The sequence below is a fragment of the Sander lucioperca genome, chromosome 15 (genome assembly GCF_008315115.2).
Source record: "Sander lucioperca isolate FBNREF2018 chromosome 15, SLUC_FBN_1.2, whole genome shotgun sequence".
In the NCBI taxonomy this organism is placed as follows: Eukaryota; Metazoa; Chordata; class Actinopteri; order Perciformes; family Percidae; genus Sander; species Sander lucioperca.
In genome coordinates, this window is record NC_050187.1 from 26,159,727 (window position 1) to 26,175,885 (window position 16,159).

The 16,159-nt window shown below is 40.8% G+C and overlaps 3 protein-coding genes across 6 annotated transcripts in view; 2 read left to right on the forward strand and 1 right to left on the reverse strand.

The window, feature by feature from the left end:
* ppm1ba (protein phosphatase, Mg2+/Mn2+ dependent, 1Ba) overlaps positions 1–5,633 on the forward strand; it is a 28,031-nt gene extending 22,398 nt beyond the window's left edge. For 2 of the 3 annotated variants that reach the window (XM_031308992.2, XM_031308999.2), the window contains exon 6: positions 2,023–5,633. In XM_031308992.2, coding sequence (XP_031164852.1) covers positions 2,023–2,052 — 30 coding nt within the window. In that variant the 3' untranslated portion in view covers positions 2,053–5,633. Of the gene's footprint in view, positions 1–1,185; positions 1,203–2,022 lie in introns of all 3 variants that reach the window. The other variant, XM_031309009.2, reaches the window with a different exon arrangement.
* A 1,137-nt stretch (positions 5,634–6,770) lies between these two features.
* Positions 6,771–14,283, forward strand: slc3a1 (solute carrier family 3 member 1). The gene is made up of 10 exons (XM_031309021.1): positions 6,771–7,331; positions 7,788–7,967; positions 8,095–8,240; positions 8,421–8,546; positions 9,010–9,129; positions 12,087–12,211; positions 12,658–12,859; positions 13,033–13,215; positions 13,620–13,745; positions 13,852–14,283. The coding sequence occupies exons 1-10, from the start codon at positions 6,905–6,907 to the stop codon at positions 14,281–14,283; spliced, it is 2,067 nt and encodes a 688-aa protein (XP_031164881.1). The 5' UTR covers positions 6,771–6,904.
* prepl (prolyl endopeptidase like) overlaps positions 13,260–16,159 on the reverse strand; it is a 13,680-nt gene continuing 10,780 nt past the window's right edge. The window contains exons 15-16 of one of the 2 annotated variants that reach the window (XM_035991956.1): positions 15,253–15,341; positions 13,260–14,587 (exon numbers count right to left, since the gene is read on the reverse strand). In XM_035991956.1, the coding sequence (XP_035847849.1) occupies positions 14,510–14,587; positions 15,253–15,341 (167 nt within the window). In that variant the 3' untranslated portion in view covers positions 13,260–14,509. Of the gene's footprint in view, positions 14,588–15,252; positions 15,342–16,159 lie in introns of those variants that run through there. The other variant, XR_004895154.1, reaches the window with a different exon arrangement.

Here is a 16,159-nt window from a genome sequence, read left to right on the forward strand (position 1 = left end):
TTTGCCATATGCACACCCAAATATGAAAAAGTATTTTATCTACTCTGCTTAAAGCCGCTGTGAGTAGAGTTTTTACTTGATTATAGCCAAATTATTGTGATAAGTTTTGTTTGTAGAAAAATGTGACAGTCATGGTGGAAATTGCTTTTTTCAAATTCTACACATTTTGGCTTCAAATAGATTTTAATCATAATAGCAACAATGTTTAAGGAATGCTGTAATGCTTAGGTTTGACAAAAAATTGTAGTTTTTTGTTTTAAGGATTTCACAAAATACCACCTGAGGTATTTATTTATTATTTATACCAAGGCTGCATGTCCCAATAAAAGTATTTAGTATATCTGTCCATCATTACTAAATTTTACACTGGCAGGTATGGCTGCAAACTGACTCAGATAAGGTAGGGCTACACTACTACAACTAGCAGTAAAACCTGAAGTTCGAATTACTCACCTTTTTCAAGTTTTATAAACGGTACTTATTTTATTCCTGTATAGACTGACAAACCGCTACGGCGACAAATAACCGCTACGGCGACAAATATTATTAGTTTATTTGCTCTAATATATGACAAAAAACACCACCTCCTGTAGGTAATGTTAGCTTCATCACAGTACCCACACAAAAATGTATGTGATTTTTTTATTTTTTTTTTAAATGTCTTTTTTTCTTTACAATCTTGTATCATAGCAGCACAAATAGTGGAATGGTTCCACTCTACAAAAATATAGTTAGCAAATAGTGTGTGGTAATAGACACACACTTTTATTTAAGTCCACTAGAAGGATATAATTTACAGTGACATACATATTATAGATGCAGTTAAATACATATACAAAATCATGGGCCATTGGCATACAGCAGGTCTTCATAATATTAAGCATATCCTTCTTTTCTCACGGGTATAAGTAACAGCATCTTCACCATATATGGCGGCTGCCTATGATAGCAGACAGAGCACAGTACTTTGCTAGCCGTTTAGCCTTCTTTTTGGGCATCCCAAGCTGATGATTACGACCAGCCCACGTGTGTGTCCTAAGCTGCCAAAAATGAAAACAAATAGTCGCTCTGAGATGGTGTTTAGGAGTGGTTGGTATTAAATGACCTTGGTCAAACACACACACAGGCATTGATAAGGGATGTATCGATTTGTCTAACTGTGTGTTCACCCTCCGATTAACGCAGCCCTCCTGTTTCATTTGGTAAGTGATCACATATATAAGTGTTAACCCCTCCCCCCTTCTTCCAACCCCTCATCTACAAGCGCGCACACACACACGCACGCACGCACACACACACACACACACACACACACACACACACACACACACACACACACACACACACACACGCACGCACACACACACACATTCTTACAGGCATGTAAGTGGTGACCTGCTACGCATATGTCCCTGTCACTCCATCAGTCTCTACTCCCTGCTCCGATCTACTCTCTAGCATGTGGAGCTCCGTGACTTTAATGCGTGCGTGCGTATGGACGTCTGTGTGTGCAGACACGACTGTCCAGGTTTAATGAGGATGAATGGTCGTTGTTTCTGGTCCTGTCCGTCCCCCTCTCACGTCACACGCTCACGCCCTACACGCATGCATCGCTGTCTCTCTCGCTGTCTTTCCACAACTGCACGCAAGTATATAACAGTCTTTGTTTCTGTGTCACTCCCTGCAATAAGGCAGAGGCCTTGGAGTTGGCGTATTGTTGCAGAAAGAACCTACACGTTGAGTGTGCCCTGGCTTACACTGCTTTCAACTTTACTTTTTTTGTTTTGTTGTTGTAGGAAAATCTGGCCTTGAAGTCCAGGTTGGGGAATTATTGAATGTGTCTGTAATGATTGTGTTTCTACATTCGATAACAGTGTGTCCTCTTTTTCACACTTCTTTGTCTATTTTTTCTTTCTTTCTCTTATTCCTCCTTCCCCCATCCCTCCTTCCCTGCCATATTCTACTCTTCCCCTCTCCTCTCATTCTCTCTTCCATTTCCTCTTTGTGGCTTTCCTCTTGCAGAGCGGAGCTGAGTTGGAGTACAACTGGTAGCTGTCCAGCACAACTGCCTGATCCAAGAACAGGACCACTTTTCCACACCAGATCACATCCGTAGTCACCTTTTAATTTCCTCTGGGATTTTTTTTAATTTTTATTCCCGACACAAAGAGATCAATCAAAGCAAAAAATCCTGGTTTTTAAAACCCTATGTGGAGGACTGCAAAATAGATTTACTTGGTTCTTTTTGTAGAACAAAACAGGGAAAAATACAAACAACTACATTGATATCTGAAAGCAGAACTACAAATACAGCATATACTTTAGAGTAGCAAACCAGCACAGTTTCTCTTGACCCTCGTTTTCTTGTGGTGGTTGTTTTGTTTGCGTATTGACACACAGGAGCAGCCCTGCTCTGGACGCCTTTCTCAGAACTGAAAGAGAAGGGAAGCCCTCACAACTCAAAAGTCAGCCAACCAGGCATTACCAAACCAGTCACTCCTGGATGTTTGTAAGATACTAAAAAGACTAAAGTGGTTTGTTGGCTGCATTTTTTATGGCATTATTTGTTTTGAAGTGTGAACTTTACTTGCACCTGACTGGCAGCCAATCGACCACACAATCCTGCGACTCCCACACACCTCAAGCTATGCTGTCTAGTTCAGGCAAGCTTGGTGTTCTGGGCATACTGGTACTCTTAACGGGGGCCCAATACTTCACCTGCCCGTGCACCTGGTTCACTGGAGGCAGCCTCACAGAACTCCACGCTATCCAAAGACTACTGGGTTAAAGCCTCAAATTCATCATCTGAGGCTACACACCTGAACATGAGGGGAGAGCTCATGAGAGAACCAAGTCTGTCTGGCAACTAATTTCAGTTTGGCTCCTCCATACCACGTCCAAACTAAAGTAGGACATGGGCTGGTGTGCCTGGCTGCAGATAGGAATTACATGGAGATGGTTTAAACTCGAAGTGTGATGACTCTTCTTGCACGTCCCTGCTCACTTTCTCTCCTCCTGCCCCTTAAAGGATGTTATCAAACAGTTGATTTCTCACTCTTCTCCTCTGCCTCTGTCTTTTCGCTTTCTCTGTCTCTTCATATGACAGAAGAGACTCGGCTGTCATTTGCATTGGCAGACATCGCCAGAAACATAAGCTTTTGAGCCTGCTGTTGTTGAAGAGATAGAAAGATAGAAATTATATTCATATATATACAGATATATATTTTGATTTGTTTGTTTCATCTTAATTCCCAGCCATGGTGTTCGTTGTGCATTGTGGTCTGCGTGTGTGCACGTTTTGTGTAGACAAATTTAAGACAGAAAAAAGTCAAAGTTGCACATAGCAGCGTTCCAAAGACAGGGTTTGGGGATAAAGTAATTCCAGCCTCACCTTCTTCCCCATTTCTCCTCCACACACACACACACACACACACACACACACACACACACACACACACACACACACACACACACACACACACACACACACACACACACACACACACACACACACACACCTGCTTGTGCTACAACTTGCCTTTTCTATCTCTCAAATATCCTGTGAAAAAAAAAAAAAAAGCCTTTCTTTTATTTTGATTGAAAGAATTCCATCATTTACCTTTTTTATTATTTCTATTTAAATGTTTTTTGGTGTATATGGCTTTTCAGAGTACTGTGGCTGTGGTCCTATTACAGATAAGGTAAGAAAACAAGGGGAGCATAAAATATACCTTGTACAGCAAATTGGGTGAGAAGTAGGTTTTTGGTGTTTCACTGTAAGCAAAGGGACTTTTGGGACAAATGAGAAAAGGCCCTACACCCAGAGCTGTTTTCACACTGTTACCAAAATTGCTGTCCTTCAGCTCCACAGCTACCTTCATAGACTTTGCCTCAAAGGCTCAGGACAGTTGCTGGGGAAGCCCTGGTTTGACTTTTTGAATTGACCAGGAGTCCATTTAATTTCTGTCAACCCAAGCACTAATAAGTGATTGAAACTTCTGAAACAAAGCCTTTGTTTTTTTGTTTTTTTTTGTTTTTTTATAAACAAATGTGTGCATAGACAAAGTGGATACACATACTTTGCATGTGTATTCTGTAGATGCATTTAAAATAGGCTATAAGTATATACAAAACTGTAATATACACTTTTTTTTTTTTTCAATCATTCAATGGCAAATTCATTGTGCTTTCTGAAGTGGTAGTATTGAAAGAGAATAGGCCTAACAGAGTTTGCTGGCTGATTAATGTTATTGTGGTACAGTTTGCTCTTGGTGCCATATGACAAATAGGTACTTGAATGTGTAGGTATTTTGCAGTTGCGTTTTAGTGGGATGAGTGATTTTTCTTTGTGGTGGAGGGAGTGGGAGGGGTGGGATCTCTAATAGATGTGCATGTTTTGGGATTGAGGGAGGAGTGTATTTTGTGGGTGAGATGTACTGGGCGCATGGGGATAATGTGGGCATGTTCAGTGTGATGGAACACAATGTTAGAGAGGAAAGGTGATGATGACAAAAGAACAACATAGAGAAAAGTGGAACATATGGCTGGGTATTATTTTTCTTTCAATAACTTTTAATCTTGTTATTTTAAGACTCAGTTGGTCAACCTCTTTTTTTAAACCCCCCAAATATTTCTGTTTTGACATTGTTCCCGAAATTGAATCATTCCCATTGTGGACTTATATTTCATAAATCATACTTCCTGACTTTTTAATATTGTATTTGTTTTCACCACACTGAACAGTCCTCAGTTTAGGTTTATGTTTAAGCTATATCAGACACTGGGCTAGGAGACGAATTAAGGGAGGGAAGGAAGGAGAAACATTTGTTTTTCTGAATGATTTTTCATTCTTCACACTGATTCCACTGCATGGACTGAATACAAGCTGCACTGCAGCATCACAGTCTCTCTTAAACGGTCATTTAATGACAAAACAAGATATATTTGCTCCCTTTTCTTTAAAAAAAAAATGACGATCATTATTCTGGTGTTAGAATATAATTTCAAGATTCAAGTGGGAAATTTCTAACTTTTTCGAAGGATACTTTGGTTGTTGGGCAATGGCTGATGCCTAAATAATTTGACACTGACTGGTTACTTTGATTTCAGGATATGTTAAAGTAAAGAGAATTTTAAGAAGCATATAGTCTCCTGATCCTGTCAGTTATTCTGGCCCGGTGGGGTCAATGTGACCGTAAGGACCACAGAAGGGAGGCGAGAATTTGGAAACAGCGAAAGAGAGACATGACATTCCTCATGTTGGCATTTTAGAATGGAAATGAGCCCTAGTACTCTTTGCCGCCTCCTGATGCCTCTGGCCACTATTTATATACCACTGACAGATGTATAATGGCAATGATACATTCTACACTTGTTATTTATTCCAGTGCTTTTTAGCCCTTATAAAAAAAAATGCTGTATTTTGAAGACATAATGAGGTAATAATAAGCCGGTGTGCATTTGAGAGTAGTGTGTGACCCACTCACCTTCACCTTTTGAGAGACTAAAAGAAGGGAGGTTTATGAGACACCCAGGGTATTCTCTTCATGTACTAATTTCCCAGTATGCTATTGTGATGTTACAGACCATACAGTGAACATAAATGTCAATAAAAGTTGGATTTAAGTTTAAAACTGTTTAAACAATGTACTTTTTCAGTGCCAACTTGAAATGTAAGCTTTGTGTCTTTTTGTAAGCTTTCACTGTTCAGCACTGTACAACCCAAAGAAAGTTTGTACATTTGTTTTGGTGTTATCCAAAGACAGTTTGTGCCCTGTGTGGTGTACAGTGTCACCATGTAGCTCAGAAAAGAAAGCATACGTATTTTGGCACAGCCTGGTGTGTTATAAAGTTTCAACATAACTTGGATTATGGGACAAATGATTGCAACAATTCAGATTTGCAGCGGTTATGTATTTAAGTTTTGGTAATTCTACATGTTTAATAGATCATACTTGACAGGCAGTCATCTTTCTCCCAGTGAAATTGGGTTAAGGATGTTTATTATTTAGCAAAATCTGACCATTGGTGTGCAAGACATCATGCATGCTTAATAACAATTTAGAAACATAGGCGGTACCTTCATCATTACTGTAGTTCTTTTTGTTTATTCCACACTACAGTAATATGTAAATATCTCTTATCTGTTTTATTGCAAATAACACTACCTAACATTTTGGTCATTGAAAAGTTTTTTTCTACATCCTAGATGTTGTTGTAGATGAAGTGGAAATACAGTTAATGTCCCAGCTAGTGGTGGAAAGTAACATTTTACTCATGTACTGTACTTCAGCACAGATTTAAGGCACTTGTATTTTCCCTGATACAGGAAATATTGTACTTCATTTTATTAAATATTCTACTTTAATCTGACATTTGTAGTTGCTAGTTACTTTGTTGATTAAGAATATTTTTTCTAATTTTGATAGTTAATTTAATGAGCTTGAAAAATAAAAATAGGCCCCTACTGTACTTTTTGGTGATAAAACTCATGTGCTTTTACTTGTGTAACATTTTGAATGACTTTTGCACACTGGTAAGCTACTGCTACTTTTATTGAAGTAAGTAAAGGGCATGAATACTACTCTCACAATATCCCAGCCAACACTGCAACAAGAAATGCTAATCTCTACCCATTCCAATCCAACTCTCCAGTTTCCCCACATTCCTCAGGTGTGTGTGTGTGTGTGTGTGTGTGTGTGTGTGTGTGTGTGTGTGTGTGTGTGTGTGTGTGTGTGTGTGTGTGTGTGTGTGAGAGAGAGAAGAGGAATGTGAGAGGGGAGAGTAGTGTGTGTACTCTGACCCTCTGAGAGCTGTTAAATTGTATCTTTGAGTCAGTCGGTATTCCTGCAGAAGGGCTTACACCGATTGTTTTCAGGTTTTCCCCATTAAAAATCTAAATCAGATGAGTTTAAAAAAAGGTACCGGTAGTATGGAGCTAGGGGAGTGCACCAGAAACCCCGGGTATCAGGATGTAGAAGGCGGTGGGTCAGCGGCGGAAACCATCAACGCCGACCCCGGGGAGAAGCACGACTCCACCGCGCTGAAGCTGGACCAAGATTTCGCGGCTGAGGAGTACACGCAGATCAAACCTTACGCCGGGATGCCCAAGGAGGTGTTGCTGCAGTACTCCTCCCAGGCCCGGTACCGAGTGCCCCGAGAGATCCTGTTCTGGCTGACGGTGGCTTGCACCCTGGTGCTGGTGGCGCTCACCATCACGGTGATCGCGCTGTCGCCGCGGTGTCTGCAATGGTGGCAGTCCTCCCCGGTTTACCAGGTTTATCCCCGGTCCTTTAAAGACACCAACGGAGATGGGGTCGGAGACCTCAAAGGTAAGATGCCCTTGACCCTGTCGTATTAAGATCTTTCATTAAACCTCTTTTACAAAACTTGGTATTTCTTCTATTTAGTCCTTCTATAGAGGGTTTATAATGTGTAACTAACGGATTTATTCATGACTAATAAGCTATTTAGTAATGCTTTACAGGCTAAGTAGCCTATATGCATCTAATAGCTTAAGAATACCTTTTCTTCCTGGAACGCATTCTCATGGAAGGGTTAGCCTAATAAGCTATTCATTATTTAAAGAAAACTGATTTTTGCTTCTAGAAAAAGCTGTCCACATTGTTTTTACTAGTATGATTATGGCACCATATGACCCAAATACATGTAAACTCTACTGTTGACCGCATCACTATTAATACAGGTTTTGCTCTTCTTTGCCTCCGGGCTTGTCAATGGGACCAAGTACTCCAGTATTCATCGCTGTGTTGTCTCTGGTCTGGCAGGAATTCAGGAGCAGCTGGATCACTTCCTGTACCTGAACATCAAGTCAGTTTGGATCAGTCCTTTCTACCGCTCTCCCATGAAGGACTTCGGCTATGATGTGGAAGATTTCCGGGCCATCGACCCGCTCTTTGGAACCATGCAAGACTTTGAAGAGCTCCTGGCTGAAATGCACAACAAAGGTAGGTTACTTTCATTTCCCCTCTGTATGTAGAGACTTGATGGTGGATTATCACGCATCACGTGTGTTTTGGGGGGTAGCATGGTGCATGTCTTTGACTCATACTAATCTCTCTCTGTTTCAACCAGGTTTGAAGCTGATCATGGATTTCATTCCCAATCACACCAGTGACCGACACCGCTGGTTCAACTTGAGCCGAACAAGAGATCCTCACTACAAGGATTACTACGTCTGGACCGACTGCAATGCAACCGCACCGAGACCTAATAATTGGGTTGGTACTGATTTTCACTAAACCCTCACTGATGCATTGCACTATATAGGTGTGATGTATTTGAATTTACAAATGGATGATTTGGAGTTGAAAAAGGTGTGCAGTCATCAGATGGGTAGTTTCTTAATGTCTACACTTCCTACTCCTCTTCTCCTCTGTTTCACTCCTCCTTTCTCTCAGGTGAGTGTGTTTGGGAACTCGTCATGGACTTATGATGACGTTAGAGGACAATGCTACCTGCACCAGTTCCTCAAGGAGCAACCAGACCTGAACTTCAGAAACCCAAATGTCTACAAAGAGATGACTGTAAGATTACATGCATCTGACGCACTGCTCTTTCTCACACACATTATCTCTGCTATTGACTCATTTCTAAAAGCGTTCGGTGACTCACATATTGTATCTCATTCTAATATCTTAATCAGTGTTGTTCTTACATGCTTTTTTTTTTATCCCCTGTCACACGGTTGTTGAGGTACCCACAATCTTCTGTAATCTAGCAAAAAAGTGTGATGGCCAACTGATTACACATTAACTTAAGCTAGTTAACCCTTTTAACTTTTGCTACACACAGCGCAAAGTACCACAAACAGACTGCCTGTGTGTATATTGTGCATGTACTGAAACAAGTGTAAAATGCAACAATTTTACAATAATCAAATGACACTTCAGCACCAAGTCTGGTCTTGTACTCAGCACACTATTTTCCAGACGTCTGTCTGACATTTTTTTTTCTTAAATTAAATTAATAATTATGATTCTATTTTAGGATATTATTCATTTCTGGCTGGAGAAGGGAGTGGACGGGTTCCGGATGGATGCAGTGAAGCACATGCTGGAGGCCACACACTTGAGGGATGAACCACAGGTGGACCCGAACAAACCAGCAGTGAGTCTCACCTCTTAGCACCTCATAACATCTAACCTCACTCTGTGCAGTTCAGCTTCTGTACCATTGTTGACTCTTATGGACACCGTTTGTGACAGGCAGCAATGTCTGCCGGCTTAGTTCTAGCAGCTGTTTGTCTTCACATTGATTCAACACGGCCACCAAAAATGGTACGGTCTGTCTGATCCTGCCAGTTGAAAATGATCCATATCAAATGGCAGAGCAGGTGTAACACATTTAAAACCCAAGGTACAATTCAAATCAAATTTAATTTCAGTGACTGACATCTGAGGCTGAAGAATTCTTAAATCCTATACAGTTGTAGCTATCACTTTGGATGCTTTCCTTAAGAAAATAGAAGCATTTATTAATTTTTTGAGGGAGACATTCACTACCACTTTGTGACACTGACCCAATACCAGCCCTCATTTGCTTTTTTGAGATGGTCACAAGTTGTTAGGTCTGTCTTGTCATGTTTCATTTTTTATATTAATAAAAAGTAACAAACAATATTCACAAGGTATGTTCAGTCAGTAAGGTATTTCTGTTTCCAGTCGTTTTAGATACATTGCTTTTTGCTACTGCTCTATTGTGCTCTCGTCACCTAGCAGCTCTTCTTCCTCTAAGCTCAAGAGATCAATGTTCAGTTTTAGTTAACAATCTCTGTCTCCACCCTACCCCACCCATACTGTTCTATTTATTTATTTATTTACAAATGTACATACTGTAATTACACCTATACATAGCCATATTCTACTGCTCTTCATACTATTCATCCTGCACATACACTTATTCTTACTACTCTTATAATGTTACCACACTGCACATAGCTGTACATACTGTACATATCTGTCTACATGGTTCATACAGATTATCCATATTTATTCTGTTTTTCTTATTATATATTCTGCTAATACACTCCATATATCTATATTATTCTTACTACTATTATAATGCCACTGCTACTACATTGCACATATCTGTACATGTTGTTCATACACTGTTCATATTACATAGCCATATTTATTCTGCTCTTATAACACTATACTACACAATATATTTCTTGTCCTGCCTATGCACCACCTGTCTATACTTTGTATATCACATTTGCACTTCTGGTTAGACGCAAACTGCATTTCGTTGTCTTTGTACTTGTACTCTGCACAATGACAATAACGTTGAATCTAATCTAATCGGTTCTAACGTTTGGTTATGTATTATGTAATGTGTGACATGTCGGAGTCCAGATTTTAATGATCTGAGGGATGAAAGCAGCACTGTGGGCAGATGCAGCTCCACTGAAGCAGTACTTTCCACTGTAGCTGGTAGAACAAACATAATCAACAGCTGAGTGGGAGGGTTCACACTGTACATGATGTATCATTCATTATTTATCTCAAGCTTAAATAACAGGTTCATCTTGTGCCCTTCTGGAGAAAATACAGTTCTTGAAATTCAAAGGGTTCATGATTCACGGAGTGTTAAGCTCACTATAGTCTATATCCTTTGCGTTCCACGTCCGGGATTGCTCTGGTGCTGCAGGAAATTCCGCCGGATTCATGTATTTCTCGTTTCTTTCCGCTTTCTTTGTGATGAAATTTTAAATTTGGTGGATTTATGAGGACTATTGTTAACTGCTCCTCAGATCTCTGCATGGTAAATTGAGACAGCTAGCTCGACTATCTGTCCAATCTGAGTTTTCTCTCACATAACTATTTTGCAGCGGCTCTGTGTGGAGTTTAGCACCGGAGGGTCTGGCAAAGTGAGACTAAGCTTACTAAGAAATATTTTTTGTTCCATGGAGACTGAAGTTATTTCTCACAGAGGAAAGATTAGTAGAGGCATATTTTGGTGGATTAGCAAGTCATTGGGAATTACTTACCACTGAAGAATAACTGTTATACTGAGACTGACTGATTTGTCTACTTGCAAGTAGACAAATCAGAGAGGTACTCACTGCTGCATTGACTGACTTAATAGCCCATATAAATAATAGCTTTATTTGTGTGATGTGGACCAAAACAAGAATCACTGTTGGGCACAACACAGATTTCCATGCATTTACTAAGAAGTAGAACCACGACACTGCAAAAAAGAGACAGCTGTGTGTTTATTGGGGGTAGCCTACTGAGAATTTTACCACAGCCTTGAATGTGATTCAGCAACAGTCATAACTGATTAACATTATTGTTTTATTGCTGGTTGTACAGTTAAATTCAGACCAACTATGTGCTTTACTGGCTGTTGGCTGAATGATTCGCTCATGTGGCAGCATGTCAGCTCAGTGGTTAGCGCTGCTTCAGTAATTAAGTCAGTGGCCTGGCCCTTTCTGTGTGGAGTTTGTGGGTTGTCCCTGTGTTTGAGTTCTCCCACACAAAATGACATCTGTACTAGGTGTTAGTTTTGGGAGTATTAGTCACTGTCCCTGAATAGTGCTAGTTCACTTAAAATGATTAACCTTGTGTTTTGCAGTGGTCTTTGTGGTCACATTAGGGCCCAGCGGGTTGAATTTCCCCATGGGTATAACTTAACAAGACTTATTTTTCTGTCTGTTTCTTTTAACTGTATACTGTCTTCTTGACTTTTTTATGAAGACTATTACAACCAATAAGATACCTATAAAGTTAGCACAAAACCTTGAACATTCGTTACATAGTACTCCTTCATTATTGAACCCAAAAGCCAACCCTGTCTGTTTCTGGTTTCTACTTATTTTCCAACTACCTGGCCTGACTGGACCCCGTGCTTTGACCCGACAAAGAAGCACATTTATAACCAAGCTCTCCTTACTCCCAGTGTGCAGAGGAAAATACTGTTGGGTTCTCTTAATCCACTATAGTTGATGATCTCAGGGTGAAGCTTTACTATGAATGGACCACCTTTACCAACCTACTAATCCAATAGGCCAGAAATCCAATAATAGCATTACCTCATATATCTTTATATTTACACTCCAGGAATCTGTAAAGACAGAGTTCGACCTCCACCATGACTACACCTACACTCAGCTGGGTTTGCATGACCTACTGAGAAGCTGGAGGGCAGTGCTGGATGTCTATAGCCGTGAGCCTGGAAAATACAGGTATGGGATCATAACAATGCAATAATGCTATTGTACAAATTGGGACTGATCATTTTCTTACATACTGAATTTGCTACTACATATGACGATAATGCCATAAGGTTCACATAGCTCATCACTCATAATTTTATTTCTTATGCAACAGTCCTGTGTATTGTATTGTGTTGCACTTTGTGTGGTCAGATCTTTTATTTACAACTTGAGTGGCTTGTCCAACGTGACAGTTTCAATACCGTCTATAAATATTGATACGATTAACTACACACTAAACACATAGTATTAAGACATAATTATAATACATTTTCTGATACAAATTTCTTTTTAGTGTGGCATTAATACATCCTTTTGTTAAAGGCAAATGAAATGTAAGAGTTCATCTTGAATTTTGGCAATTTATGGCTGAGGATGAGATTGCTTGTTATACACAAGTTCTTGCTCCACTTCAGGTTCATGGTCATGGAGTCCTATGATTACCAGGAGGTGGAAAAGACTATGATGTACTATGGCACCCCGCTGGTTAGAGAAAGCGACTTCCCCTTTAACTTTTACCTGCTGTACCTGCCTCAGAACACCAGTGGCTTGTGGGTTAAAGATCTGGTCCATTTGTGGATGGCCAACATGCCCAAGGGAAAATGGCCCAACTGGGTGGTAAGTCAGGAGTCTGAGGCCTCACTTTATCTTTATCCATCCCATATCCTTCACTTTTTACCATCAGCTTCCATGACTGAAACCCATCCGTTCACCCTGCCTTCTTCCTTCCCAACCTATCTCACTCACCTGTCCACCTTCTCTTGTATTTCTATTACCTCCACTGTTATCAGGTTGGGAACCATGACAAGCCTCGAATTGCCTCAAGTGCTGGTCAGACCTACATACGTGTCATCAACATGCTGCTGCTGACCCTCCCAGGCACGCCCACCACCTACTATGGCGAGGAGATCGGCATGGAGAACATTAATGTCACTGACCGTCAGATACAGGATCCTGCTGGCAAATACAATGCTGTCAGTAGTGTCTACACTTAAAAAACACTCACTGTTACATCTGCCAAATGCAGTAGCTGCACACAAAAAAGGACCTGTTTATTTAATGACATTACAAAACAATGACAGTGTTTCGACTATAAATAGTGATGAAAATGTCTAACTGTACCACAAAGTACAGCCTGGAAAAGGCCCAAAGCTTCATCACATGTTTTTATTTACAACAATTTCAACAAAACTGAATAATTAAACCTTCATGATGGTCAGATTTATTGTAGGTTTGTTGCATTTGCCACCGCATTAGTTTTATCTTAGTGCAACTTATAAACTGGCAACTGAATGTGAGTACATCACGAAAGTGTGTCCATATACATTCATTCAGTAGAAGCTGAAGTGCTAACATGATTCCTGTCCTTTCACTGCAGAGTGCCAGTCGGGACCCTGAGCGGTCTCCAATGCAGTGGAGTGGTGACATGAATGCAGGCTTTAACATCAAAACAAACATCACCTGGCTGCCTGTACACCCTGACTACAGAAGTGTCAATGTGGAGGTACAGAACTCTTTCAATACTGTTCCAACTCTGGAGAAACATCTGGCCAGAGCTTGCTCGAGTTGATCTTACTTTACATCATGAATGCCCTTGCCACTCTTTCTAGGTCCAAAAGAAAGATGAAGGCTCTGTTCTGGCTCAGTACCGTTTCCTGAACACCCTGCGTCAGTCAGAGCTCCCTCTTCACCGTGGATGGTTCTGCTATGTCCACGCTGACGCCAGTGTCTTCTCTTACCTCAGAGAGCTGGATGGGCTTGACCGAGCTTTTCTCATAGTGCTTAACTTTGGTAAAGAATCTGCCACCACAGATCTCTCCTCTGTTCGTGAGTTGCCAGACCAGTTGAAGGTGCTGATGAGCACAAACCAAATCAATAACGGCAAGGTGTTACAAAAGTCTCGTATCCTGACAGAGGCAGGAGAGGGTTTGGTGATTCGGTACTCCACCCACACTTGGTTTAACCCCAACCACCCCGAACAGTGCTACGTCTCTGAGAAGGCCTGCTATTTGAGTGCCATGGACATACTTTATAAATGCTAACATGAATAGACAATGGCATTTAGTTATTACAGTTTCACAGCAGCAATCAAATAATCAAGATTCTTCTTTGGTGTCATATAATAAAGAGGACCATTGCAAATACATTCACTGTTGATGTTGTCTTCTCTTCCACTGGTACTGTTAAAGATTTGGGCACCATTGTGTCATAATAATAGATGTTTGGGTCATTTGTCCTTTGATTCCTGGCTGCCTCCTGATGGCTGTGTTATCTCTTCCTCTTGCGTGGAGGCTGAGGAGGGTCCAGGCCCAGCTCGGTGTATAGGAATGCTAGCGCGAGGGCTTCCTGTGTCGGGGAGATAAGACAGGCTACATTTCTCAGTCTGTACCTACAAACTCAACTGATGAAACTAATGTTAGTGTTCACAATGTGAGGAAAGGGTCAGGCTAAAAAAGAAAAATTGGGCACAGCCCAGATTCGGCAGCTGTTTATTACAAATGACTTGTGACCACACCAATACAATGGTGTGGTCACATGTCATCTGGGTGGTAAATAGGATAGAAATTCCATTCACCTTCGTTGTATTTCAAAACCTTGGAAAATAAAATGAAAACTTTTATCCACATGACTAGATACTACGTTACGTTAGGGATAAAAAGGAATTTATTTTTTTCGTGATTTAGGTAAACTGACAACTGTATTGTAAAGATATAAGAGATAGAGAAGATTGCCTCCAGACTTGAACTGTGTAGGTACAAATATTTTCAACTAGGGCTTTAAAACAAATTGTATTTACACTATTGTCACTTTCCAGCGTGGATGTGGATTTTCAGTGGATTTAAGAGCAGTCAATAAGCAAAATTAATAATTGAAATTTTTTTTTATTAAATAGAGCTACTTGTGCCTTATTTGTAGAAGTATTTTGGAAGCACACAAAAAGCTTGAAATATAAAATATACTTTTCCAAAGCTTCAAGTCCCTTTAACCCTTACAATCTTGTAGTGCATTACCTCCTCCAGCATCAGTTGTAAGTCTTGTGGTCCGAGGTGATTTGCTCCAGGTTGGATATTTAGAACTATGTTTGGCGCTGGTTCACATTCTTAAAGAACGAGGAAGACAGAGAGTCGGAGGTCAAAGGCAGAATGGGGGAGAAGATCTCTTACTGTATGTTTAAAACTTCCTCTCAGACACTTCCCTTATCTTACTGTATGCCCACTTTCTCTGCTCCCCTTCTCTCTCTGTCCAGTTGCTCCATATCTTCTCTTCCCTCTCTCTCTTTACTTTCATTCATTCGTTCTTCCATCTGATATTGCCCTCCCTCTCCTCAAACCCCACCATATTATCCCCCCTCCTCTAACCCGTCCCTGTGGTACGGGCTGTTTCACAAGTGCGGTCTTGACCTTGACAGCTCCCAGTCTGTGGCGTCTAATCTTTTGCTCTGATACACTATCTCTTTACCATGCTAATGGGCCTGCATGTGTCTATGCCATCAGAGAGAGACAGATTAGGAGACATATACACAGACACTTAAGCTGCCTGGTGTATGTGTGTATGAACAACAGAAAAGTGAGAGAGGGTGAAAGAGAGATAATGTGTGCATTTGAATCAAAAAGAGTGGAGGCAGTGCTAGAGGGAGAGAGAGGGGTGTAAAGAGGAGTACCACCAATGTGGTGAAGGCAGATTATAAGTGAGCGGGAGAAAGAGCCTGTCGAGGGGGAAACGAGAGCAATTAGCTGACACACTGACACACGCTATACTACAAGGTGACCTATGCTATTCTTTGGTCATGAACTTCAAATGCTGTTAGAAGTTTCCCCAGACAGACAGCCATACGTCTGTTTCTGCTGCCTCTCCACGCATCCACACTGACACTACTATTGGGAGCTGACCCTGGAGTATTAAAACCTCTGATGATGC

Bases quoted from the DNA above. Each gene is read 5' to 3' on its own strand.
- slc3a1 (XM_031309021.1), top strand. From the start codon at position 6,905: ATGAGTTTAAAAAAAGGTACCGGTAGTATGGAGCTAGGGGAGTGCACC. The intron at 7,332-7,787 runs GTAAGATGCCCT...CTGGTCTGGCAG, and splicing joins TGGGGTCGGAGACCTCAAAG to GAATTCAGGAGCAGCTGGAT. The intron at 9,130-12,086 runs GTGAGTCTCACC...TTTACACTCCAG, and splicing joins TGGACCCGAACAAACCAGCA to GAATCTGTAAAGACAGAGTT.